At 36.8% G+C, this 27,002-nt stretch overlaps 1 protein-coding gene across 3 annotated transcripts in view; it reads left to right on the forward strand.

The window, feature by feature from the left end:
- The window catches only part of RABGAP1L (RAB GTPase activating protein 1 like), a 748,424-nt gene that overhangs the window by 50,953 nt on the left and 670,469 nt on the right, over positions 1–27,002 (forward strand). For all 3 annotated transcript variants that reach the window (XM_078077989.1, XM_078077987.1, XM_078077988.1), the window contains exons 2-3: positions 19,426–19,606; positions 20,914–21,106. In XM_078077989.1, the coding sequence (XP_077934115.1) occupies positions 19,469–19,606; positions 20,914–21,106 (331 nt within the window). In that variant the 5' untranslated portion in view covers positions 19,426–19,468. The remainder of the gene's footprint in view (positions 1–19,425; positions 19,607–20,913; positions 21,107–27,002) is intronic.

Consider the following 27,002-nt stretch of genomic DNA (forward strand, 5'->3'; position numbering starts at 1 on the left):
GGCATTTAAAAACATCCTTTAGTAAGTGGGATATTCAGTAGAAATGGTTATGGGGTCATTGAATAGTTTGTTCTTCTAATTATATAAAGTACCTTTGGGTTTTGTTGCCTTGTGAGAGTAAAGTAGAAAAATCTAGTACTAGAACAGTTTTTACTCTGAATTATTTTCCCAATGAACAGTGACTCAGTTTATAGTTTATAGTTTCAACTTAGCAAGACCCTCCTCATTCCCTTTGCTTTTGTAGACACACAACATATAATTTCATAGAAACTACTTAGGAAATTTTAGGTATGTCATAATATTTTCTAAAAATATCTTCAGATTATTCTATGCCTTTGTGTTTGTTTTTATTTATTTATTTATTTATTTATTTATTTATTTATTTATTTTTTTAAAGATTTTATTTATTTATTCATGAGAGACAGAGAGAGAGATAGAGGCAGAGGGAGAAGCAGGCTCCCCGCGGAGCAGGGAGCCCAATGCGGGACTCGATCCCAGGACCCTGGGATCATGACCTGAGCCGAAGGCAGACGCTTAACCGACTGAGCCACCCAGGCGTCCCTTGTGTTTGTTTTTAATTTGTGCAACACAGTTTGGAAATCCTGTTTTTAGGATTTCAAAACTTTTTTTCATATTGCTTAACTTTCCTCATAAGCATCCTGCTGAATCATTTTACTCCAAAGATTAGAGAGTAGTCTGAAGTATAGTATCTCTTCTTTGTTATAAATTCTACCAAATCAGGGGCACCTGGGTGGCTCAGTCAGTTAAGTGTCTGACTTCGGCTCAGTTCATAATTTCAGGGTCCTGGGCTTGAGTCCCCCTGCACAGGGCTACCCTCAGCAGGGAGTCTGCTTGTCCCTTTCTCTCTGCCCCTCCCCTGGTTTTATGCGCGTGCGCTCACTCATTCTCTCTCAAATAAATTTAAAAAAATTCTACCAAATCAAGGAAAAATGCCTTTTCTTGAAACCTAGTTAATTTGAGGGATTTTCAAGAACTCTAATTCTTTTATGTGGCTCACTAATTCTGTAGAACTAGGCAGAGATAAATGCATAACACATACAAACATGTACCCTATATGCCAAGAAGCTTTTGGGTTTTATGTATTTAAATTTCTTCTGATGGGTTAAAAAGTGTTAAGTCAGGCATATCTCACAAACATTAAGTGTTATACTAAACACAGAGGGCTCTGTGCTTCAAAGACAGAAGTCAGATCTTTGCCTGTAGGCTTAATAGGAAAAGAAAAACAATTTTAAAAAATCATTTAACTTCTTTTCTTTAGTTGTGTTGATGCAGTGACTGAGGTGCCCCTCACTGCTGATCTTGTGCAGGTCAAATAGTTGAAGAAGGTAATTGTGAAATCTCTTAGTCTTCTTAGGAACCATGTCTCATTGCCAAGTTTATGAAGTTTTGGATGCTACCTTGAGTCTCTCTATGCTAGACCCAACAAATTGGTAATTACCATTTTCTCTGTCAACTAAGTGCCAATTATGTGGAGATACACAGTAAACATGAATTCACTATTTTGCCCTCTTAATTCTGCTTGGTGTTGTATTGTGCTATACTTTCCTAGAGTGTGTTATGTGAGCACAGAAGAAACAATTGATTGGAATCAAAATGTTTGTAATAGTGTAATAATTACCAGTCCTTGGAAGGGTAATATGCTAGTAAATAGATTTCTCAACTGAGGATTTCTAGATTCTTTTTCTGGCTCTGTAACTTGTTAGAGAAATTGTTTTAATTTCTGTGCCATAGCTTTGAAGATAAATGATAATGTAGAAGCTTTAGAGCTTAGAGACCTTGGAGATCAACTAGTCCAATCCCTTATTTTTCAGATAAACCCATGTGTTCATAGAACTGAGGCACCATTCTCATGGACACATTGGCCAGAAAGAAATGTGGTGTGTGCTTTATGCAGCATCATACAACATGCCAAGTGTTAGATCACAAAGTTTGGTTTTATTATACCAAGGGGAGCTATAACTATGAAGTGGATACTTTAGTGATGGTCTCTTGTCATGTGATAGATATTTTTCCCCCTTGACCATATGCCTGTACCTGCTGTGCACAAAGCTGATTATTAGTCTTAAGCCAAGTTTATGGAACTCTGAATTGTATAGCTGTCAGACCTTAGTTTTCCAGGTAGTAAGTGACTATAATATAATGTATATAATTTTGTCAAACTTACTATTGAATAGGTTGCATAAATAATTATGGCAGAAAAACCAAGAGAAAATCTAGAGTTAAAGTCAATCCTGATTAAAAAATTTGAGAATATTTTCCAAAATATTTTTCATTTATATTATTGCCTAGGAGATATTGCTGAGTAGGGTTTTCTAAACTACAATATAATGCATGGGTCAAAGTTTTATAAATTGAGTATATCTAGAATTGAATATTAGTATTAGAAGGTTAGCCTATTGAAGTACATTTTAATTCAGTGGAATACAAAAATTATAGAAATCACTGGATTTTTTAGGTAATAGTTGAAGAACCATATCAATATCTCCTTGAGAGAGATTTGTTAGTTGCAGTGTTAGCTATTTCTGATTTTTATTTAATATAAAGATAGCATAATAATACTGAAGACATTTTAAGTTTATTTATTTATTTTTAAGTAATCTCTACACCCAGCATGGGGCTTGAACTCACAACCCCAAGACTGAATCCTATGCTCTTCTGCCTAAGCCAGCCAGGTGCCTCTGCTGAAGACATTTAAAAATAAGTCACTGAATTAGTCAGCCATTGCTGTGGTAACACTATATAACAATGCCAAAATGTTTGATGGCTTACAACAACAAACATTTAGGTTTTTAACTCATGGTTCTGTGGGTCTGTGAGGGAGACTCTACTTCCTTCTGTGGATTGGATTCAGGTCTTTGTCATGAGTTGCATTTTGGGTCTCTTGGCTTCCTGAGCCAACATCTTCTTATGATAGATGGCAGAAGCTCAAGAGACCAAGCCAAATAACTCAAGACATTTTAAGTCTTTGCCCAAGTTTTGTTTATTAGTATTCCATTGACCAAAGCAAATTACATGGCTAAGCCCTGAATTATTTGGGTAGGGAAATACTTTGCTCCACTTACTCTAGAGAGAGGTATTACAAAATCACATAATAAGGGGCCTAATTGTACAATTCTATAATAGGGAGGGAGTAGAAAATTGGTAACAATAATCTGATCTACAACAGTCACCTATAAATCTCACCTCCTAATACAGGTTTTTGTTTATTTGTAGTAAGTGTTACTCAACATAAAAGTACTATTCAGTAATTGTGAGGCAAGCAATATTTACATATTTGTTCCTTTTCTGTCATTACAGCTAGTCAGTTTTTTGAGTATTTTTATTTATTTATTTAAAAAGTATTTTATTTATTTATTTGACAGAGAGAGAGAGATAGTGAGAGCAGGAACACAAGCAGGGGGAGTGGGAGAGGGAGAAACAGGCTTCCCGCTGAGCAGGGAGCCCCATGTGGGGCTCGATCCCAGGACCCTGGGATCATGACCTGAGCCGAAGGCAGACGCTTAATGACTGAGCCACCCAGGTGCCCCAAGTATTTTTATTTTTAATCGAGGTATAGTTGACATATAATAGTTATAGGTGTACAACATAGTGATTCAACAATTATATACATTATGAGATGCTCACCACAAGAAGTGTAGTTACCATGTGTCACCATATAGACTTATTACAATATTATTGACTGTATTCCCTATGCTGTGCTTTTCATCTCCATGACTTACTTATTTTTTTTAATTTATTTTTTAAGATTTATTTATTTGCGAGAGAATGCCTGCACATGCAGGGGAGAGAGGCAGAGGGGGAGGGTAAGGGGGAGGGAGAGGGAGGGAGAATCTTGAGCACAGAGGCTGTCGTAGGGCTCGATCCCACAACCCTGAGGTCATGACCTGAGCTGAAACCAAGGGTCGGATGCTTAATTGACTGAGCTGCCCAGGTGCCCCATGACTTATTTATAACTGGAAATTTGTACCTCTTAAGCTTCCTTCACCTGTTTCACCTATCTCCTCTACCTGCCTCCCCTCTGGCAACTGCTAGTTCTCTATGAGTCTGTTTCTCTTTTCTTATTCATTTGTTCTTTAGATTTCACATATAAGTGAAATCACATGGTATTTGTCTTTCTTCTGTCTGACTTACTTCATTTAGCATGATATCCTCTGAGGCCTCCCATGTTGTCACAAACGGCAAGGTCTCACTCTTTTTTCTGACTGAATAATATTCTGTTGTGTATATATATACCACATCTTCTTTATCCATTCATCTACTGATGGATACTTAGGTTGCTTCCATATCTTGGCTGTTGTAAATAATGCTGCAGTAAATATAGGGTTGCATATATCTTTTTGAATTAGTATTTTCATTTCCATGGGTAAATACCCAGAAGTGGAATTACTAGATCTTATGGTACATCTAGTTTTAGTTTTTTGAGGAATCTCCATACTGTTTTCCACAGTGGCTGCACCAATTTCCATTTCTACCAATAGTGCATGAGCATTTTCTTTTCTCTACATCCTTGCCAACACTTGTTATTTGTCTTTTTGATATTATCCCTTTTGACTGGTGTGAGGTGGTATCTCATTGTGGTTTTGATTTACATTTCCCTGATGGTTAGTGATGTTGATCATCTTTTCATGTGTCTGTTGGCCATCTGTATGTCTTATTTGGAAAAATGTCCTTTCAGGTACTCACCCATTTTTTATTGGATTTGTTTTTGTTTGTTTCAGTGTTAAGTTATATGAGTTCTTTATATATTTTGGATATTAACCCCATATTGGGTATATCATTTGCAGATACCCTGTTTCATTCAGTAGGTTGCCTTTTCTTTTTTCCTTCCTTTCCTTCCTTTCTTTTTTTTTTGCCTTTTCATTTTGTTGATGGTTTCCTTTGTGCAAAAACTTTTTAGTTTGATTTAATCCCAGTTGTTTATTTTTGTTCTTGTTCCCCTTGCCTGAGGAGACATATCCAGAAAAATACTGCTAAGGTTCATGTACAAGAGACTACTGTCTATGTTTTCTTTTAGGAGTTTTATGGTTTCAGGTCTCACATTTAGGTCTTTAATCCATTTTGAGTTTATTTTTCTGTATGGTATAAGAAAGTGGTCCACTTTCATTCTTTTGTATGTGGCTGTTCAGTTTTCCCAACACCACTTATTGAAGAGACTGTGTTTTTACCATGGTATATTCTTGCCTCCTTTGTTGTAGATTAATTGACAATATAAGCATGTATTTTTTTTTCCTGGGCTCTCAATTCTATTCTGTTGATTTGTGTGTGTGTTTCTGTCTTATTACCATACTTTTTTTTTTTTAAGATTTTATTTATTTTAAGAGAGCAAGAGCATGAGCTGGGTGAGGAGCAGAGGGAGAAGCAGACTCCTCGTGAGCAGAGAGCCCGACGTGGGGCTCAATCCCGGACTCTGGGATCATGACCTGAGCCGAAGGCAGATGCTTAACTGACTGAGCCTACTTTTTTTTCTTTCATCATATCCAGTATACTGATTATCTGGGAAATTGTCAACTTTTTAGATACTGTCTTCTTCCTTCACCCAGATTTTTGTTCTCCTACTACTGTATGAAACCTATTAAAATATATCTTATGGGGTGCCTAGCTGGCTCAGTTGGAAGAACATGCGACTCTTGATCTTAGGGTTGTGAGTTTGAGTCCCACATTGGGTGTAGAGATTACTTAAAATCTTTTTTTTTTTTTTTAAAGTATGTGTGTGTGTGTGTGTGTGTTTGTGTATATCTTTTATGTGTTTTTGCTATCTTATAATTATAGTAGGACTTATGAGGTTTCATGTGACAGAAACTCAGTTTAAACTAGCTTATGCAAAAAAGAATTTATTGGAAGGGCTATTTCATAGAATTAAAGGAACAGTGGATTTACCAAGAGTGAGGATGGGAACAGATGGAGCAACACCTTAGGATTCTCTCAAATGAAATGATAGAGACTCAACTAAGACTCTCTTTCCTGTCTGTACTTAGGATTTACTTTTCTCTTTCACTGCATATTGGCCTTCTTCATATGGGGAAAAACATGGCCACCAACAATTCCTAGTTCACATCTTAAAAGTTTGAAGTCTTTGGTCATCAGTCCAAAAATCTTAGGAATTGGGTTAATTGGTCTAATTAGTTTGTATTCATTGTCTATCTTTGGATCTGTTTGGCCGTGGTGTTGTGGTTTCTATAAAAACCATGAGGTTTGAACAGAGAGAAGGCTTATTCTCAGGAAAAAAAGGTTTCGAGATTATTGCTAGACAAATAAAAATAGGTATCGACTAAAGTAATGTGAATTACTAAGGCCCTTTTGTGCCCTTTTCAGGAGCAGGGACATAATTGCATACATATATTCATATTGGTATGGCTCTTGCCTGAGAATTGGAATAGTGGATGGACTGTTTAGTAAGTAGAGGCTATGGTAATTTTTTTTTTTTCCCCAAGACTGGCTTGGTTTTTCAAAGCATAGAAGTATAGTTGGTAAGTGTTCCAAATTATTCATGTCCATTTTCTTATTGTAAATTAAGAATATTTCCTGTTTCCACTATTGTAATGGGTCTACTATAGTCATTTGAATTCTCATGCCTAATAGTCCTTACAGCCTGTCTTGTCCAATTTTGAGTCACACTCATATTTTCAGTGTTCTATTTTAGTTCAAGAGCCACTTGAAAATGAATAGGTGCAAACACATAATCTAAAAGCAAGAAGCTGGCTAACCACATTTGGCACAAAAAGAAATTGGACCATGTGCACCATGATTTTATACTTTTGAATGTGTTCAGTTATTTTGGGAAGAAGATAGCTTCCAGTTAGACTTTGCTAAATGTTGTTTGCTAAATGCTGTTTCTAGTATATGTGAAAATTATAGTTTTAGGCATCCAAGTGAGGTGTTAATTTAAGATATATTGCTCATTTGACAAAAATGATGTGGCATTAAAGTAAGAATTAAAAGCCATTTCACTTGGTAGAATTGGCAGAATTGCTATAGGTGTGGGGGGTATGTGTGTTTAAGTGGTTCAATTCAATCAAAAATATTTATAGAGCTCCTTTGGGTTCACAGAAGGGGGAAGGGGAGGAATAGAAAAGACATACATCACATTTTCTGTAGGACTGATAAGTTTTCTCCCCCTTATTCTCTTATATGTTTAAAATGCCTAAAGAATGAAAATGTATATGTCTACACTGTAGTTCCCAGTTTTTTTTTGTGTGTGTGTTTGTGTGTGCCTGAAGAGACATAAAATTTTTTTGTCAGAGTTTTACATTCTAATTTTTGGATTATAATAAGCGTAGCCTTTTAACTAACTGCTTTTTTTAAAAACAGATTTTATTTATTTGAGAGAGAGAGAGAAAGAGCATGAGAGAGAGAGAGAGAGATCATGAGCAGGGGGTGGGGTAGAGGGAGAAGCAGACGCCCCACTGAGCAGGGAGCCCGATGTGGGACTCAATCCTACTACTCTGGGATCATGACCTGAGCTGAAGACAGACGCTAAACTGACTGAGCCACCCAGGTGCCCTAACTGTAAGTGCTTTTAAAAGTAGTTTTACTTTCGTTCATTGCTCTTCACATGCTGAATTGAAATGGATGTGTTAGTCTTGAGGTCACAGAACTGTGAGCTCCGTGTTATTTAAAAGACCCCTGCAGGGGTGCCTGGGTGGCTTAGTGATCAGTTATGCATCTGCTTTTGGCTAGGTCATCCCGGGGTCTTGGGATGGAGCCTGAGTTGGGCTCCCTGCCCAGTGGGGAGTCTGCTCCTCCCTCCCCGTCCGCCCCTCCTCCTGCTCGTGCTCATGTGCGCGCACGCTCTCTCTCTCTCAAATAAATGAAATCTTTAAAAAAATAAAGACCCTATACATTTTCCAACTGCTGTTTCTTTTGATCAGAAATAATAGCAGATTGCCATACATAAAGAGCAAGTAACATTTTGCTTAGCATATTGCTGCATAGTAGTAGACTTAGTAAATTATATTTTGAATTGACTTGTTGAAATGGAATTCTTCAACATATCACATGGAATGAGAATCTTAAGATTCAGTGACTTTAGAATTCCTTCAGTCCAATTTCCTATCTGATGCAAGAGTCCGTTCTGCTACATCCAAGATAATTGACTTGTTTATTAAACAGATATATATCTGTTTAATCTGTGGGCACTATGCTGGTCATATATTGGTGAGTAAAAAAAAAAAAAATAGACATGCTCCCCTGTCCTTGTGCACATAGTTAACCTTGTAGTTGAGTGCTCAGTCAGTTGGTCATTCAGCCTCAGCAACCCGGGAAGAATTGACATGTTAAAAATATCAAGTTTTCTAATCCATGAACATTGAATATCTCCATTTATTTAGATCTTCTTAAATTTTTTCATCAGTGTTTTGTAGGTTTCTTACTTATTGATCTATTTCTTTATTTTAGAGAGAGTAGACAGAGAAAGAGAGATTGTGTGCGTGTGTGTGGGGAAGGGGCAGAGGGAATCTCAAGCAGACTCTGCAGTAAGTGGGGAGCCCGCCTTGGGCCTCCATCTCATGACCCTGAGATGACATGAGCTGAAATCATGAGTCAGATGCTTAACCAACTGAGCCACCCAGGCTCCCCGAGGAGGGTTTTTTTTTTTGTAGATTCTTTGGGACTTTTCTACATAGATGATGATGTAATCTGTAAATAAAGACTGTTTTATTCTTCCTTTTAAACTTGTATACTTTTCTTTCTTATTTTTTAAATTAAATTAGCCAACATAAGGTACATCATTAGTTTCAGATGTAGAGTTCGGTAATTCATGAGTTGCATATAATACCCAGTGCTCATCACCTCACATGCCCTCCTTAAAGCCCATCCATCACCCATTTACCCCATCCCATCACCCAATTACCCCATCCCCTCACTCACCTCCCCTCCAGCAACCTTCAGTTTGTTTCCTGTAGTTAAGAGTCTCTTATGGTTTGTCTCCCTCTCTGATTTCTTTCCATTCTGTTTTCCCTCCCTTCCCCTATGATCCTCTGTGCTGTTTCATATATTCCACATATGAGTGAAACCATATGATAATTGTCTTTCTCTGATTGACTTATTTCGCTCAGCATAATACCTTCCAGTTCCATTCATGTCGATGTAAATGGTAAGCATTTATCCTTTCTGATGGCTGATTAGTGTTCCAGTGTGTGTATATGTGTGTATGTGTGTATATATATATATATATATATACACACACACATATATATATACATATATATATCACATCTTCTTTATCCATTCATCTGTTGATGGACATCTAGGCTCTTTCCACAGTTTGGCTATCGTGGGCATTACTGCTATAGACATTGGGGTGCAGGTGCCCCTTCGGATCAGTACATTTGTATCTTTGGGGTAAATACCCAGTAGTGCAATTGCTGGGTTGTAGAGTAGCTCTATTTTCAACTTTTTGAGGAACCTCCATACTGTTTTCCAGAGTGGCTGTACCAGCTTGCATTCCTACCAACAGTGTTAGAGGGTTCCCCTTTCTCTGCATCCTTGCTAACATTTGTTGTTTCCTGTCTTGTTAATTTTAGCCATTCTAACTGGTGTGAAGTGGTATTTCATTGTGGTTTTGATATGTACTTCCCTGATGCTAAGTGATGTTGAGCATTTTTTCATGTGTCTTTTGGCTATTTGTGTGTCTTCTTTGGAGAAATGTCTTTTGATGTCTTATTTCTTGACTGGATTATTTGTTCTTTGGGTGTTGAGTTGGATAAGTTCTTCATAGATCTTGGATACTAGCCATTTATCTGATGTCATTGCAGATATCTTCTCCCATTCTGTAGGTTGCCTTTCAGTTTTGTTGACTGTTTCTTTTGCTGTTTATCCTGATGAAGTCCCAATGGTTCATTTTTTGCTTTTGTTTCCCTCGCCTTTGGAGATGTGTCTAACAAGAAGTTGCTGTAGCTGAGGTCAAAGAGGTTGCTACCTGTGTTCTCCTCTAGGATTTTGATGGATACCTGTCTCACATTTAGATCTTTCATCCATTTTGAGTCTATCTTTGTGTATGGTGTAAGAAAATGGTCCAGTTTCATTCTTTTGCATGTGGCTGTCCAGTTTTCCCAACACCATTTGTTGAAGAGACTGTCCTTTTTCCATTGGACATTCTTTCCTGCTTTGTCAAGGATTAGTTGACAATAGAGTTGAGGGTCCATTTGTGGGCTCTCTATTCTGTTCCATTGATCTATGTGTCTGTTTTTGTGCCAGTACCAAAATACCTTGATGATTATAGCTTTATAATAGAGCTCGAAGTCCAGCATTGTGATGCCATCAGCTCTGGTTTTCTTTTTCAACATTCTCTGACTATTCGGGGCCTTTTCTGGTTCCATACAAATTTTAGGATTGTTTATTCCAGCTCTGTGAAAAATGTTGATGTTATTTTGATAGGGATTGCATTAATGTGTAGATTGCTGTAGGTAGCATAGACATTTTAACAATATTTATTCTACCAATCCATGAGCATGGAATGTTTTTCCATTTCTTTGTGTTTTCCTCAATTTCTTCCATTAAATGTTCCTTTGTTTTTGGAGTACAGATTCTTATCTCTTTGGTTAGGTTTATTCCTAGGTACCTTATGGTTTTTGGTGTGATTGTCAATGGGATCAATTCCTTAATTTCTCTTTCTTCTGTTTCACTGTTCGTGTATAGAAATGCAACTGATTTCTGTGCATTGATTTTATATCCTGCCACATTGCCGAATTTCTGTGTGAGTTCTAGTAATTTTGGGGTGGAATCTTTTGGGTTTTCCACATAAAGTATCATGTCATCTGTGAAGACTGAGAGTTTGACTTCTTTGCCAATTTGAATGCCTTTTATTTCTTTTTTGTTGTCTGACTGCTGAGGCTAGGACTTCTAGTATTATGTTGAACAACAGTGGTGAGAGTGGGCATCCCTGTCGTGTTCCTGACCTTAGGGGAAAAGCTCTCAGTTTTTCACCATTGAGGATGATATTCGCTGTGGGCTTTTTGTAGATGGCTTTTATGATATTGAGGTATGTTCCTTCTTTCCCTATACTGTGGAGAGTTTTTCTCAAGAAAGGATGCTGTATTTCGTCAAATGCTTCCTCTGCATCAATTGAGAGGATCATATGGTTCTGGTCCTTTCTTTTATTAATGTGATGTATCACGTTGATTGATTTGTGAATGTTGAACCACCCTTGCAGCCCAGGAATAAATCCCATTTGGTTGTGGTGAATAATCCTTTTAAGGTACTGTTGGATCCTATTGGCTAGTATCTTGTTGAGAATTTTTGCATCCATGTTCATCAGGGATATTGGTCTGTAATTCTCCTTTTTGATGGGGTCTTTGGTTTGGGGATTAAGGTAATGCTGGCCTCATAGAATGAGTTTGGAAGTTTTCCTTCCATTTCATTTTTTTTGAAGATTTTATTTACTTGAGAGAGAGAGAGAGAGAGAGAGAGAGAACATGCTCAAGAGAGAGCACAAGTGGGGTGAGGGGTGGAGGGAGAAATAGACTCCCTGCCGATCAGGGAGCCTGATGCGGGGCTCAATCTGGGGACTCCGGTATCATGACCTGAGCCAAGGGCAGATGCTTAACTGACTGAGCCACCCAGGCACCCCCATTTCAATTTTTTGAAATAGCTTCAGGAGACTAGGTATTAGTTCTTCTTCACATGTTTGGTAGAATTCCCCTGGGAAGCCGTCCGGCCCTGGGACTCTTTGTTGGGAGGTTTTTGATTACTGCTTCAATTTTTGTGCTGGTTATGGGTCTGTTCAGGTTTTCTGTTTCTTCCTGTTTCAGTTTTGGTAGTTTAAAAGTTTCTAGGAATACCTCCATTTCTTCCAGATTGCCTAATTTGTTGGCATAAAGTTGCTCATAATATGTTCTTAAAACTATGTATTTCCTTGGTGGTGTTCATGATCTCTCCTCTTTCATTCATGATTTTATTAATTTGGGTCCTTTTTTTGATTTTGATTTAATTTAATTATTTTAAAGATTTTATTTATTTATTTTGCAGAGGGAGAGACAGCAAGAGAGGGAACACAAGCAGGGGGAGTGGGAGAGGGAGAAGCAGGCTTCCTGCCATGGGGCTTGATCCCAGGACCCTGGGATCATGACCTGAGCTGAAGGCAGATGCCTAATGACTGAGCCACCCAGGTGTCCCTAATTTGGGTACTTTTTTCTTTTGGATAAGTCTGGCTAGTGGTTTATCAATCTTATTAATTCTTTCAAGGAACCAGCCTCTAGTTTCATTGATTTGTTCTGTTCTTTTGGTTTCTATTTCATTGATTTCTTCTCTCCTCTTTATTATTTCTCTTCTCTGCTGGGTTTGGGCTTTATTTGCTGTACTTCTCCAGCTCCTTTAGGTGTAAAGTTAGCTTTGTATTTGAGACTTTTCTAGTTTCTTGATAAAGGCTTGTATTGCTATGTACTTCCCTCTTAGGACTGCCTTTGCTGCATCCCAGAGGTTTTGAACAGTTGTGTTTTCATTTTCATTTGTTTCCATGAATTTTTAAAAATTCTTCTTTAATTTCCTGGTTGACCCATTCATTCTTCAGTAGGATGCTCTTTAGCCTGAAGTATTTGAGTTCCTTCCAAATGTCCTCTTATGATTGAGTTCCAGTTTCAAAGCATTGTGGTCTGAAAATATGCAGGGAATCATTCCAGTCTTTTGGTACTGGTTGAAACCTGGTTTGTGACCCAGTATGTGATCTGTTCTGGAGAATGTTCCATGTGCACTTGAGAAGAATGTGTATTCTGTTGCTTTGGGATGGAATGCTCTGTATATATCTGTGAAGTCCATCTGGTCCTGTGTGTCATTCAAAGCCCTTGTGTCCTTGTTGATCTTCTGCTTAGATGATCTGTCCATTTCTTTGAGTGGGGTGTTAAAGTCCCCTACTATTATTGTATTATCAGTGTGTTTCTTTAATTTTGTTATTAACTGGTTTATATATAATTGACTGCTCCCAAGTTAGGAGCATAAATATTTACAATTGTTAGATCTTCTTGTTGGATAGACCCTTTAAGTATGATATAGCATCCCTCTTCATCCCTTACTATAGTCTTTGGTTTAAAATCTAATTTGTCTGGTACAGGGATTGCTACCTAGCTTTCTTTTGATGTCCATTAGCATGATAGGTTGTTCTCTACCCCCTTGCTTTCAATCTGGACGTGTCTTTGGGTCTAAAATGAGTCTCTTGTAGACAGCATATGGATGGGTCTTGCTTTTTTATCCAATCTGATACTCTGTGTCTTTTGATTGGGGCATTTCGCCCATTTACATTCAGAGTAAGTATTGAAAGATATGAATTTAGTGCCATTGTATGACCTGTAAAGTCCCTGTTTCTGTAGATTGTGTTTCTTTCTGGTCTGTGTTACTTTTGGGCTTTCTCTTTGCTTACAGGATCCCCTTTAATATTTCTTGCAGGGCTGGTTTAGTGATCACAAATTCTTTTAGTTTCTGTTTTTCCTGGAAGCTCTTTATCTCTCCTTCCATTCTGAATGACAGCCTTGCTGGGTAAAATATTCTTGGCTGCATGTTTTTCTCATTTAGTACCTTGAATATATCATGCCAGGCCTTCGTGGCCTGCCAGGTCTCTGTGGATAGGTCTGCTGCCAGTCTAATATTCCTACCCTTGTAGGTTAAGGACCCCTTGTCTCGAGCTGCTTTCAGGATTTTCTCTTTATCTCTGAAATTTGCAAGCTTCACTAGTATATGTTGGGGTGTTGATCTATTTTTATTGATATTGAAGGGGGTTCTCTGTACCTCCTGGACTTGAATGCCTGATTCCTTCCCCAGATTAGGGAAGTTCTCAGTTATGATTTGCGCAAATATAACTTCTGTCCTCTCTCTGTCTTCTTCCTCTGGGACCCCAGTCATTGTAATATTGTTTTGCTTTATGGTATTGCTGATTTTCTCAGAGCCTCCCCTCATGGTCAATTCGTTGTTTATTTTTTCCTCAGCTTCCTTCCTTTCCATCATTTCATCTTCTATGTCACTGACTCTCTCTTCTGCCTCATTTACCCTAGCTGTTAGAGCATCCATTTTAGACTGCATCTCAGTTAAATCATTTTTAATTTTGGCCTGATTAGATTTTATTTCTGCACTAAGAGATTCTCTAGTGTCTTTTAGGCTTTTTTCAAGCCCAGTTAGTAGCTTTATAATCATTATTCTGAATTCAATTTCTGATGTTTTACTTATATCCATTTTGATTAGGTCTATGGTAGAGAGTATTATCTCTGGTTCTTCTTTTGCTGTGAATTTCTCCTTCTAGTCATTTTTTTCCAGAGAAGAATAGATGAACAGGAGAACAAAATAAAAAATTGTCAACCATGACCCCAGTGAAATACACACGAGACAAATCTGAAGAGGTCAGAAACCCAAAAAAGAAAAGAAAAGGAAAAAAGAGAGAATATAATTTCACAGGTGGAGAAAACAGGGTGATCCATTTGTTCCTGGGTGTATTTTGGTCTGTTTGTTAGAAGACACTAAATCCCAAATTGTAAAGAAAGAAAAACTTATATATATGTGTGTGTGTGTGTGTGTGTATGAATACAGTGAAAGGAAGCCAAAAATGAAGAATATATCTATAAAATGTAAATGTAAAAATGAAAATTAAAAAATAACTTAAAAACAAAGAGTTGATAAAATGAGAAACTATTTGAAAAGAAAAAGAAGAAAAGTTTTTAAATGAAAGACTAAAGACTCATGAGGAAAAAACCTCAAATTCTATATGGTATTTTCCCCGAGCGCAGGAATTTTTCAGTTCTGAGTGATTCATAAACTTGTTACTCGACTGATGTTCATGCTGGTCTTCTGGGGGAGGGGACTGTTGCACTGATTCTCAGGTGTCTTGGCCTGGGCGGAGTTGCAGCACCCCTTATGGGGGGGGGGCAGACTCAGTGTAAGCTGCTTCAGGTTGCTCCATGTGGCTTTTGTTCCCTGAAGGTTTCTCCTGCTGCTCCAGAGGATGAAAAAAAAAAAATTAAAAATGGCAACACCCGGATCTCCAGCCCTGGAGCTGAATGACTGGTGTCATTTCAGAAATCATTGCTTAACACAGGGACATGAAAATTTACTTCTGTTTTTTTCTAAGAGTTTTATAGTTTTAGTTCTTACATTTATGTCTGTGGTCCATTTTGGATTAAATTTTGTGTGTGGTGTGAGGTACGGGTTCAACTGCATTTTTTTGCATGTAAATATCTAATTGTCCTAGCACCATTTGTTGAAGACTGTTCTTTCCCCATTTAAATATTACCTGGGGATGCCTGGGTGGCTCAATAGGTTGTCTGCCTTTGGCTCAGGTCATGATCCCAGGGTCCTGGGATCAAGTCCCGCATCAGACTCCTTGCTCAGTGGAGCCTGCTTCTCCCCTGCTTGCTGTTCCTCTTGCTTGTGCATGTGCATGTGTGTGCTCTCTCTGACAAATAAATAAAATCTTAAAAAATAAATATTATTACCTGCCTGTTGAAATATTTTAAAGTGTTGGCTTTGTATTCTCAGATTTTTGTGTTTGTGTGAAAATTTAATAAGCATTTTCATTGAAGTTCAAAGAAATGTTCAAGCCAATAAGGTAGCATTAGGCAAACTTTTAAAATTATTCCTAAGGCCCTTAGAGGAAGGGTTTGATGCTAGTAATGAGAGATGTCTTAATTCTGAGTAAAATGAGAAATTCTGGGCTGTGTTTTGAAGAGGTCACAAAATTACATTTGGTAAACTGATAGTTTTTTTTGTTAGCCTGGCAGAATATTTAACATTCTCTTGGGCTAAAGAAAACCTCTTAAAAATGGACATCTTATTTGAACTGAGCAACTATTAGTATTCATTAACATGCTGATTTAGAGTTAAGAGCCAGGTTAACTGTTTATCAGTTATCTAAGAAAAATGTCTTGGGGGAAGACAGATAGCTTTTGATGGAGGAGAGGTATGGAGAAGGTTCTTTGTGCATAGTGACAGATACCAACCCTTGGTGTCTAGGAATAGGTGAGGAAACTTCAAGAGATGGTATAATGTAGTGGTTCAGAGCATGTACTTTGAAGTCAGAATACCTTGTTTGAATCCTGGTTCTAAATTTGTTATTTGTGAGAACTTTAGCCTGATTAGGGCTTTTAACAACAATTTGTTCAACACATTTATTGAATATTTACTTTGTACTAGGTAGACTACACTAGGCACTTGATACTCCCAGATAAACAAAATAGTTGGAATTAGGGTGGGGGTTTATTTAGATAGCCTTAGCATCAGGGGTCGCCTCAGGCTTCCCTGCCTTCCTTTCCATATTTCATCTTTTACTGCTCTTACCCATGCTCACTTTGACCTAGCTATCAAGGCCTCCTTTCTCATAAGCCTTTACTCATACCTGGGCTTTTTGTATTTGCTGTTTCTTCTACTTGAAGTTTTTTTTCCCCTTAGTTCTTTCTATGGCTCACTCATTCTTATTAAGCCCGGATGTCAACTGGGTCCATATTGCCTCCTACCTTCTCATTACCTTTTATAGTATATATTCCAATATGGGATCCTGATTTATGTTTTGTTTTGCTTTCTTTTTTTTTTTAAGATTTTATTTATTTATTTCACAGAGAGAGATAGCAAGAGCAGGAACACAAGAAGGGGGAGTGGGAGAGGGAGAAGCAGGCTTTCCACTGAGCAGGGAGCCCGATGTGGGGCTTGATCTCAAGACCCTGGGATCATGACCTGAGCCAAAGGCAGATGCTTAAGGACTGAGCCACCCAGGTGCCCCTTGTTTTGCTTTCTTTGTTATTCCTCTCTTCTCTAAGAATGTTAGCTCTAGGAAGACTGGGATGCATTGGTTTCATTTATCATTTAGTCTCCAGTTCCCATTGTAGTTTCTAGCACATAGTAGAGACTCATTAAATATTTGTTGGATGGATGAATGAAAGCTGACACCTGTAGGAGTCAGCCATATGAAAGTAGGAGGCAAGTGCTAAGACCCTAAAGTGGGAAAGAACTTTCTGTAATTAAAGAGCTGTAATGGTAAAGTTACAGAGGCAAAGGTGTGTTGGGCTTTTTAAGTCCTGGCAAGTAGTTTGGATTTTATTTGAATTTTAGTGAAAAGATTTTAGAATGGAGTTTTAATGTAATATAATTTATTTTCCAAAAGATTTCTTTGGCAGCTCTGTGAAGAGTAGTTTAGGGGAGGAGAGGACTAGAGGTAGGAGATGGGTTAGGAGACTTTTTTAGTAGATGAGAACATTGCCGGGATTAGGTTGGTAAAAATGGCCATGAAGAAATGGGATAGATATGGGATTTATTTTGGATGTGGGCTAACATGACTTGCTGATGTGAGGAATGAAGAAGTAGAGATGAATTAAGAATGATACTCAGATTTCTTGTTTGAGCAACTTGGTAGAAAGTGGTGTTATTTACTGAAAAGGGAAATCTGAATGAGGAACAAGTTTAGAGGAGGCATTTGGGGGGCGCCTGGATGGCTCAGTCATTAAGCGTCTGCCTTCAGCTCAGGTCATGATCCCAGGGTCCTGGGATCGAGCCCCACATTGGACTCCCTGCTCCGCGGGAAGCCTGCTTCTCCCTCTCCCACTCCCCCTGCTTGTGTTTCCTCTCTTGCTCTGTCTCTCTCTGTCAAATAAATAAATCTTAAAAAAAAAAAAAAGAATTCCATTTGGGTCACATTTAAGATACTGATAAGAATTCCACATGGAAATATAAAGTAGAAAGTTGGATTCCAAATAAGGAATTTAGAGGACATTTGGGTTGGGATAGAAATTTGGAAGATTGTTAGAAAATAGATGGTATTTAAATACATGGCAATGAGAGATACTACTTAGAGGGGGTGTGTGTGGCAAGGAGTCAGAAAAAGGCTTAGGACTTGAATTTGGGGAATTTCCAACTAGGAGTGTCTGCTTGGGCTTGAAGGATTGGCCACAGAAGGAACACCTTGACTGTGTAGCATGTTGGCAATCAAGGGTTCATGGGACAGCCTGGAAGGGTAGAGACATGGCCTCTAATACATATTGCATTTTCAGAAACTTTACCTGCAAAATAAAAAACTTTTAGAGGACTTGAAGGATTTAAAATTTAAAAGAAAGGATACTCACATGTCTAACAGAATTAAATGATGGCTAACTAATTATACGATCCTAGAACAAGTAATTATTCTTTGTTTTGATATTGTTGGAAATTTTGAGTTTTGGTAAAGATGGAAGTAATTAATTTTTTAAAGTGTAACTTGAAGCTGAGAGTAAATCTTTCTTTTGGCCCAGAGTAATGGTGTTAGTGTCACCTAAAGGCAAAATGAGATACTGCAGCCATATTTGTATGAGGCAAAGAACAGAGTAACCTAATTGGAACGAGAAAAAGAACAATTCTGTGGGTAATTTTAAGGTGTGGATTAGCAGATTTAGAGTCATGTGTTATTTAGTCCCAGTTTACTTGTCTTACCCCTCTTTCGTGTTGCCCTTTTGGTCACTGAGCAGATTGTTTAATATATGGTTCTTTCTTGTCTTTTCCATTTCAGCTCAAATATTTCCCAGTCCTTTCCTACCACCTTACTTAAGGTTGTCTCTATACTTTTTATAGCTATTTTTTGTCACAGTAACCTGTCTTATCTTCTCCAAATCCTTTAGAGTGATTTAGAATTGCCTTATTTGCTTATTACTTGCTTGTTTTCTTAGTAGATGGAAGCTCCAGCAGAGTAGGCACCTTGTCTGCCTTATTCAGTCATATAACCCCAGTGCTGAATACTATGTCTGTTATGTAGTACACAGGTTCAGTTAAAATTAGTTGTGTGAATATTTGAACTTCTGGAAGTAATAGACAGTGTTGAGTTTCTGTGGTGGCAGATCGATCCAGAAAACAATTACACTGTATTTGATTACTAAAACACTGTTTGCCACATGAATACGATGTGAAAGTCTTGGCCTTTCCCCCCTCCTTGTGCTGATAAGTGATAATGTGTCTGCAAAAGAAAAGATACATGGCTTAGGGTGTTGAATTCTTTATTAATCTGTCAACTTAAGTGACACACAAGATATTTTAAGGTACAATACTTGGTCTTGAGATAAGTTTTTGGAAACATTTGGATATAATTATAAAGTAATTTCAGTGAATATTTGTGTGTGTGTGTGAATTTGGTTTCTAGTATCATAATTATTTCTTCTATTAAAAAAGAACAAAAGTAATATTTCTAGGAGAAATACAGAATTAAACAGTAGTAAATCTGTTTAGTTGTGATGTGGGAGGGTTTGTGTTGTTTTTCAGGGAACAATGTGGTTCTTTTAGTCAGGAAACTCAGGGTGAAGAGAGTACATTTCCATTATGTGGCCTAGTCCAAGAAGGTAGCCTCCCTAGTTTTCAGATAATTATCTAGCCAGCAGAATTCTTCTTAACATGAACCATTTTTAAAGGCTGAGTATTGATCTGGTACTTATTTCCATGTTTTTATTCATAGGTTTTTTTTCTTTTTTTAAATCCCTGTAGTTTTGACCAGGTGGATGTGGAAAGAGAAGTTTGTAGAATTGAAATGGAGGTCAGAGCTTCATTACAGAAGGTTAGTGGGTCATCGGATTCTGTGGCTACACTGAACAGTGAAGAATTTGTTTTGGTTCCTCAGCATGCAGATGATACTTCTACAAAAGATGATGAAAAACCTGAACTGAAGGTATCTCTCTCTCTCTCTCTCCTTACAAATGATACAATTTTAAATTATTGTTTTTTTCTTAATGAGGTGAGACTGATCTTAAGAGATGTGTAAAATACAAAGGTTTTTCTCAAATGCTGACCTTGAAAAGATCAGTGATTGATCTATGCAGAGGCTAATTATTTGGTTTGTGTATTTTTAAAGTTTTTTGCTTTTGGTTATTTATCTTTTAATTCAGAATTTTATAAAGAAGGAATAGAAGGGAAAATAAAAAAGGGTAATTGGGGAATTAGACTTAAATTTACGTAAGATTTAACCATTATCTGTATATTTTTGTGTTTCTTATTGCTGAGTTTTTAAAGTTAATTATATAAGTTATATTTTGTCTTTACTTCAGAAACAACTTCATGGTTTTTATGTTTTAAATCAGCTGGTAACATTCTAGTATGTGATTTAACAGTTGGCTTGTCTGAATATTTTTTAAGCATATGTCTTATATTTTTAGCAGTTGAATTTTTATTTAAGCAAAAATGATCCTTTCTCATTTTTGTTGTCTTTCCTAACTCCAAGAAAAAGAATCAAACCCAGGTATACATGCATGAGAACTGTGTAACCACCTTCTAGAAACAGGAATAGAGAAACTAGTCGGAAGTGCTACATATTGTTTATGACTTCTATTTAGTATTAACTATGGCATCAAAAGTCTATATCAATCTAATAAAATTTTAAAAAATTATATTATTAAATACCCATTTATACTATGTTGAGGATATAACAATCAATGGTTTTATTTAAATTTAAGTATATCTGTATTTAAATGACTATTTAAATTTATTTAAATATCTACATTTTAGTATTAATGTGTTTAAGACATTTATTAGGCTTTGTGTCTCACCTGCTTTTAAGGAGGGTTGAGTCAACTTAAATGTGGGGAAATTACTAGTACTCCTCTTGGCAGCAAGCAAACTTTGTAAAGAAATCACAAATATGTTTATGCTATGATAACAAGAAATATGACCTCTTAAATAAGAGAGTAGATAGTTTATTTAAACTTACCTGTTTTTCTCTTTAAAACACATAAATTTAATGTTACCTGGTTTTTAGAATGTGTTCCTATGGAAAAAAAAAAAGGAAAGGAAAGAAAAATCTCTGTAAATTAGATCTTAGATCAGATATAGTTAGGTGCAACTGTATAAATTCTTGGTGTTCAGTAACTTATATTTAAATTTAAAATTTAACTTGTTTTAATTTCTTCTAGAAATAAAATATTTTCATTAAGCCCAGAACCATAATATGATTGAAACAGAATTGTCTCACTTTGCCTATAGATAGTTTCTAATGGTGATGAACAATTGGAAAAAGCCATGGAAGAGATTTTGAGAGATTCTGAGAAAGGGCAAAATAGTCTTCTTGTTGATTGTCAGAGTTCCACTGAGATTTCAGACCATTCATTTGGAGATGTTTCAGCCAGCCAAACAAATAAGCCATCTCTTCAGTTAATTTTGGATCCATCAAATACAGGTACTGTATCGAACTCTTAAACACCTAAGAGAAATGGGATAAAGTGATCCTGAAAATTTTAAGATGAAAATTTAAAAATCCTATTAACTTTGTTTGCTAAGATCAGGGCCACCAGCCACCAGGTTTTTGGTTCTGGTCAAGAGTTCCCCCTGTAGTTCTTATGTTTTTGTTTGTTTTTCTACATGTAAAATCAATGTCAGTGTTATTTGAGAACAGGGACTATCTCTGGGTCTTTATTCCTCGTACTTGGCGCATATTAGGCACTCAGTAAATACTTACTGAACAATTGAATAAATTCTTGGGTATCAGAAATAGTGTAATGGACACTGTCTTTCATAGTATGTGCCTTTTTACTCAGTTTGACTACAGTTATTTCAAATTATCATTTGTGAAAATTCTAAGTAACATAGCATATCAATTCCATCAGTCTATTAAATAATGAATACATCCATGATTGAGTAGGATTTATAATAGAAATACCAGCTTATAATGCAAAATGGTTTTGGGTGCAAAAAAAGCCTAACCAAACCAAAGCCGACTCCTACTTCAGCTGGTTTAAACACTAGGGGTGTTGTTTGATCTGGGCTCTGATAGTATTTTTTTGTAAACTACTCAGCCAGATTTGATCTTCTCCATGTCACCTTTCTCTCTAACTGGCTTCCTTTATGGTCCTAAAGTAGTTAGCAGCAGAAACTGTAAGTAGGGCCAGGAAATTTATTTATGGCTGGTGGAAGAGAGAAAGGCTCTCTTCTTTTACTTATTGAACAAAAGTTATGTTTCACTCCGTTGAACCATTTTCTAGTAGTAGTCAGGGGAATCACCTAAACTAGTAGTAACTGATGGTTACATTCAAACCCTGAAATAAGTCACACCACAGACAAGGTGAGATTATCCTGATTGACTTAGGGCCAATGATCCATTTCTGAATGTTGCTATCGGGTAAGTATAGATACAAGACAAAGTGCTACACAATGTGGCTATCATGGCTCTAAACACTATACACAAAATTTATTCCTAGTGAAAAATACTTAAATGTGAAAAATAAACGTATAAGAAGAAAATATTGGAGACTATTTTTGTGATTGCATAGGAAAAGCAAATACTTAATGTGAAATGTGAAAAATAAACATATAAGAAGAAAATATTGGAGACTATTTTTGTGATTGCATAGGAAAAGCCACATCATTAAGAAAAGATAGTTAATATATGTATTATGTATATAATATATACATATAAAAGATTTTATTAGAGCGCGTGCACTCGCCTGGTGGGGGAGGGGCAGCTGGGGGAGAGAGAATCTCAAGCAGACTCCCTGCTGAGTGCACAGCCTGATGCGGGCTTCTACCCCACAACCCTGAGATCATGACCTAGGTCGAAATCAAGAGTCAGATGCTCAACTGACTGAGCCACCCAGGTGCCCTGAAAGTTGTATTTTAATACATAAACACTTAAACCTTCTGAATGAGAATGGTACCATAATAAATGATTTTTTTTGCTTTGATCTGCAGTTTAATTAAATTATTAGACAACACATTTTAACATTAAAAAAAACATTCATATATCATACTCATGGGGTTTCTTCCAAATGGACTATTAGTGTTAGGCACCAAAAATTTCAAGTGTGTGTGTGTGTGTGTGTGTGTGTGTGTGTGTGTATGTGTGTGTGTTTACCCTGTCCCACTGATACATCTTCAACCATTCTATGTAATAAATATGGCTTACTGACAGACTAGGAGAAGATATTTGTAATGCATTGGGGGTCCTTAATAAAACCCTCTGGTTTGGTGACTCACTGTAAATACTCATAGGTCTCAATATATAGTCATACTCACAGGTAGAATTAAGTTCAAGGGAACTTAAGCTAAACATTTATATATATATATATTTTAATTAAAAATACAGGATTAGAAACAAACCTTAAAAAGTATTAATTTTTGTTCTTGATTAAGGGAACAGAAGAGATTATATTACTCATTGTGCTTTGTTTTATCTTTTGAATTTCTTAAATCTCCACCCCTTCCAAAAAGCCCAGAGCACATTGATATCACATTTATATAATTATATTTTGGTTAATATATTAATTGAAAGGAAGAAATACCTTTTATCTTCTAATGTAGCTCTGATGGGTTGTTGGAATTGGTTAATCTTTGCAATGGTTTATGATTCTAAGTATATTTGATGGGGACCATGTACTGTGTACTTTTTTGTGTTCTCAACACTCATAACGCTAAATATATTTTTAAATATGTATTTTTCACTGAAGATCTCGGATAAGAAGAGATTTCCTTTGCTTTACAAGTAAGTTTTTAGTTTTCTAGTTATGTATTTTTAGTTTTTATTTTCAATTGTATAACGTTGGAATGTTCTTGTCCTTCTCAGAATTCATGTTGAAATCCTAACTCTCAAGGTGATGACGATATTAGGCGGTAGGGCCTTTTGGGAAGTGATTAGGTCATGAAGGTGGAACCCTCATGATTGGGATTAGTACCGTTATAAAAGAGACCCCAGAAAACTAGCTTGTCCCTTCCATCTCTAAGGACTCCGTGAAAAGATACTGTCTGTGACCTAGAAGGTGGGCTCCCACCAGACACTGAATCTGCCAGTGCTTCGATCTTGGCCTTTCCAGCATCCAGAACTGGGAGAAGTAAATGTCTGCTGTTTATAAGCCACCCAGTCTGTGGTATTTTGTTATAGCAGCCTTAACAGGCTAAGACAAGACATTTCAGCTGCCTTTTCCTGGTTGCAGTCAACACAGTTTTGCTTAAGAGAATTATTGTGGTTGGTTTAAAATGACACATAACTTCAGTGGCAAGGAACTGTCTGGAAAGCATCTAGATTTAAATGGCCTAGAGTGAACATTTAAGGTATGTTGTTTTTTTGTTATAAAACTAGACAGATGAAAGCTTTTTAAACGTCATGATAACTTGTTCATTTTTGTCATTTGATGATCTTATAAACTGGCTACTTGTATGCAACTCTAACAGGGAATCCTTTGCTAGTTTATTGCAATATACTTAAATACTGCTTGGATACAAACATGAGTGGTCTATCTTATACTCTTTGTCACTCTCTCTGCTGAGGAAAGGATAATGGAGTTAAAGAAGTATGAGATGAATAGGACTGAATTTATATTTAGGTGGGAATGAATTCCTTACATTGGTGTGTGATTTTACCAGGTCTAGAACTGTTGCCTTGGTAGAAATATTTTGCTATTTGCCTGCTTAACTCAGGATCTCCGCTAGTCATAATTGGATAGTTACCGATGAGTTTTGTCTACAGGAAGGCTGCAGTTATAATACATTTAGTTGTGGATGGGATAGGGTCTAGGTGGTGCCCAGGATGATGTGTGTTTCCTATGATAGGTTGCTGAAAGGATTACTAGCCTTAAAAAATTTTCATTTATTTAGTGATTAATTCATTTGATATATATTGTCTAGTCTTTTAGACACTGTTAATAAGTGCTGTGAATAAAAAGAGGATAGAACAATTCCTTCCCTTGAAGAGCTGATACTCTATAATTAAATGCAGAATGAGAACTACATTGTTCTTTTAATTCATCCTATTGTAGGCCATTCATAGAGGTTAAGACATCATATCTGAAGTTCAGACCTGGGTTTGAACCCAAGCTCTGTCTATGCCTCTATGACCTTGGCCAGGTTATTTAACTTCTCTAATGCTTAGTTTTCTCATCTGTAAAATAGAGATAAAATAGAATCTGCTGTATAGGGATGAAGGAGGATTAAATAACATCATTCATTTTAAGTATTTTGTAAAATTCCTGGCACAAAGTTAAGTACTAAATAAAATACCATCCTCCTCCTCCTCATTACCATCATCCTCATCCTCAGTAGTATTGGAAGTGTTGAATCTGAAAATAAAATCACATAAACTTTTAGGTCCAAGGCCAATAATTACAATACATATCTGCTTAAAATGGATGTGGGGCAGGGTGTAGGCTCTTCATCTCCACTGAAACACTTTAGTAGATCCTGGAGATTTCTATGGAGCAATGTCCTTTTGAAAAGCATTTAGATAGTTCTTTTCTTTGAGCACTTTGAATATGTTATTCTACTGTCTTTCTGTTTTCATAGTTTCTGTTGAGAAATATGCATTCCTTTGAACATTCATTGTTCCTGTTTGTTTTTTTTCTGTATGCTTTTTATTATCTTTTCAGCAGTTTGATTATATTGATTATTATCTTTTCAGCAGTTTGATTATTTATTTATTTATTTTTGAAGATTTTATTTATTTATTTGACAGAGAGACAGCGAGAGAGGGAACACAAGCAGGGGGAGTGGGAGAGGGAGAAGCAGGCTTCCCATGGAGCAGGGAGCCCAATGCAGGGCTCGATCCCAGGACCCTGGGATCATGACCTGAGCTGAAGGCAGACGCTTAATGACTAAGCCACCCAGGCACCCCTTTTTGAATTTATTTTTATTGGAGTTCACTGAGATTCTTGAATCTGTAAATTTATATCTTTCACCACATATGGGAAGTTTCCAGTCATTATATCTTAGAAATATTTTTTTTCTGCATCAGTCACTTTCTCTTCCTGGGACTCAGACAACAAAAATGTTAGGTATTTTCATATTATTCCACATTTCCTGAGGCTCTCTTCATTATTTGTTGCATTTTTTTCTCTCTGTTCTTCAGTTTAGGTAATTTCTGTTGACCTGTGTTCAAGTTCATTGACTCTTTACTCTCCATTCTTTTGAGCCCCTCTACTGAATTTTTAATTTTAGATATTCTATTTTTCTGTTCTTAAATTTACTTTGGTTCTTTTTACATTTTCTGTTTCTCTGCCAAGGATTTCAATGTTTTCATTCATTTCAGGTGTATATACCTTTATATCATGGAGCATGGTTATAAAACCAATTTTAAAGTCCTTGATAATTTCCACAACTGCGTACTCTTGGGATTGGTATGTGTTGATTCTTCTTTCCCTTGAGAGTTGGTTACCTTTTTCTGTTTTTTTTTTTTTTTTTTTTTTTTTTTGGTTAACTGGATTATTTTCTAGACTTTCTGAATCTTTTGTTTTGAGATTCTTTTTCCATAAAATCCTCTGAAGAACATTGATTTTATTTATTTTAGCAGGCAGTCTACCTGGTGATGTCCAGACTGCAAGTTTTATTTTCCTTTCTGGTTCCAAAGTCACTTCAGTTCCCAAAACCTTTGCTGTGCTTCTTTGGTTTGTTACACACATACAGCATGGTGGTGAGCCCGAAACTTGTATTATTAGTTCATACACAAAATTAGGGATTACCTTCTCCTCAACTCTCCTTGGGAGTTCTCCCATACTCTCTGGGATCCTGGGGCCCATTTTCCTTCTTCTAAGTAGAAAGACAGATTTCTCACTTAGAGTTTTTGTTTTGTTGTGCTATCTAGCAGTCTTGCATGCCTGGAGTCTACTCTAGGACAAAGTGATAAGAGAAAAGAGAAAAAAATGGTGGAGGTTTCCTTTTCCATTTTTGAATCACAGGAGTGAACCCATTTGCTCCAGTGTTCTAGACATTAAGACAGGTTTTTTCCTCCAAATTTTAGACGTATGTGGTCCTCTCCCCCTCCCTCCTCCCCCCCCCCCCCCCGACCTTTCCCCCATTGCAGTGCAGCTCCATAACTGGGGCTGGCCTTAAGGTAGAACTGGGAGAGAGAAAAGAGAGAGGAAACAAAACCAAAACAAGTCATAATTCCCCAAACACTCTCTGGTTTGCAGACACTCCTTTTTCTGTTTTTAAATTTCTTTTACAGTTTTGTTGTTGTTTGCACAGTTCTACAACTGGGACTGCCCTTAGGTTAAATCTGGGAGGTGAAAGATGGGGCGGGGTGGGGGGGGAAGGAAACTCAACACTATACTTGTAATTCTTCAAGTTTTGACTCTTCTCTTTAATCTTAATTA

Source organism: Halichoerus grypus, chromosome 7 (assembly GCF_964656455.1).
Source record: "Halichoerus grypus chromosome 7, mHalGry1.hap1.1, whole genome shotgun sequence".
NCBI lineage: Eukaryota > Metazoa > Chordata > Mammalia > Carnivora > Phocidae > Halichoerus > Halichoerus grypus.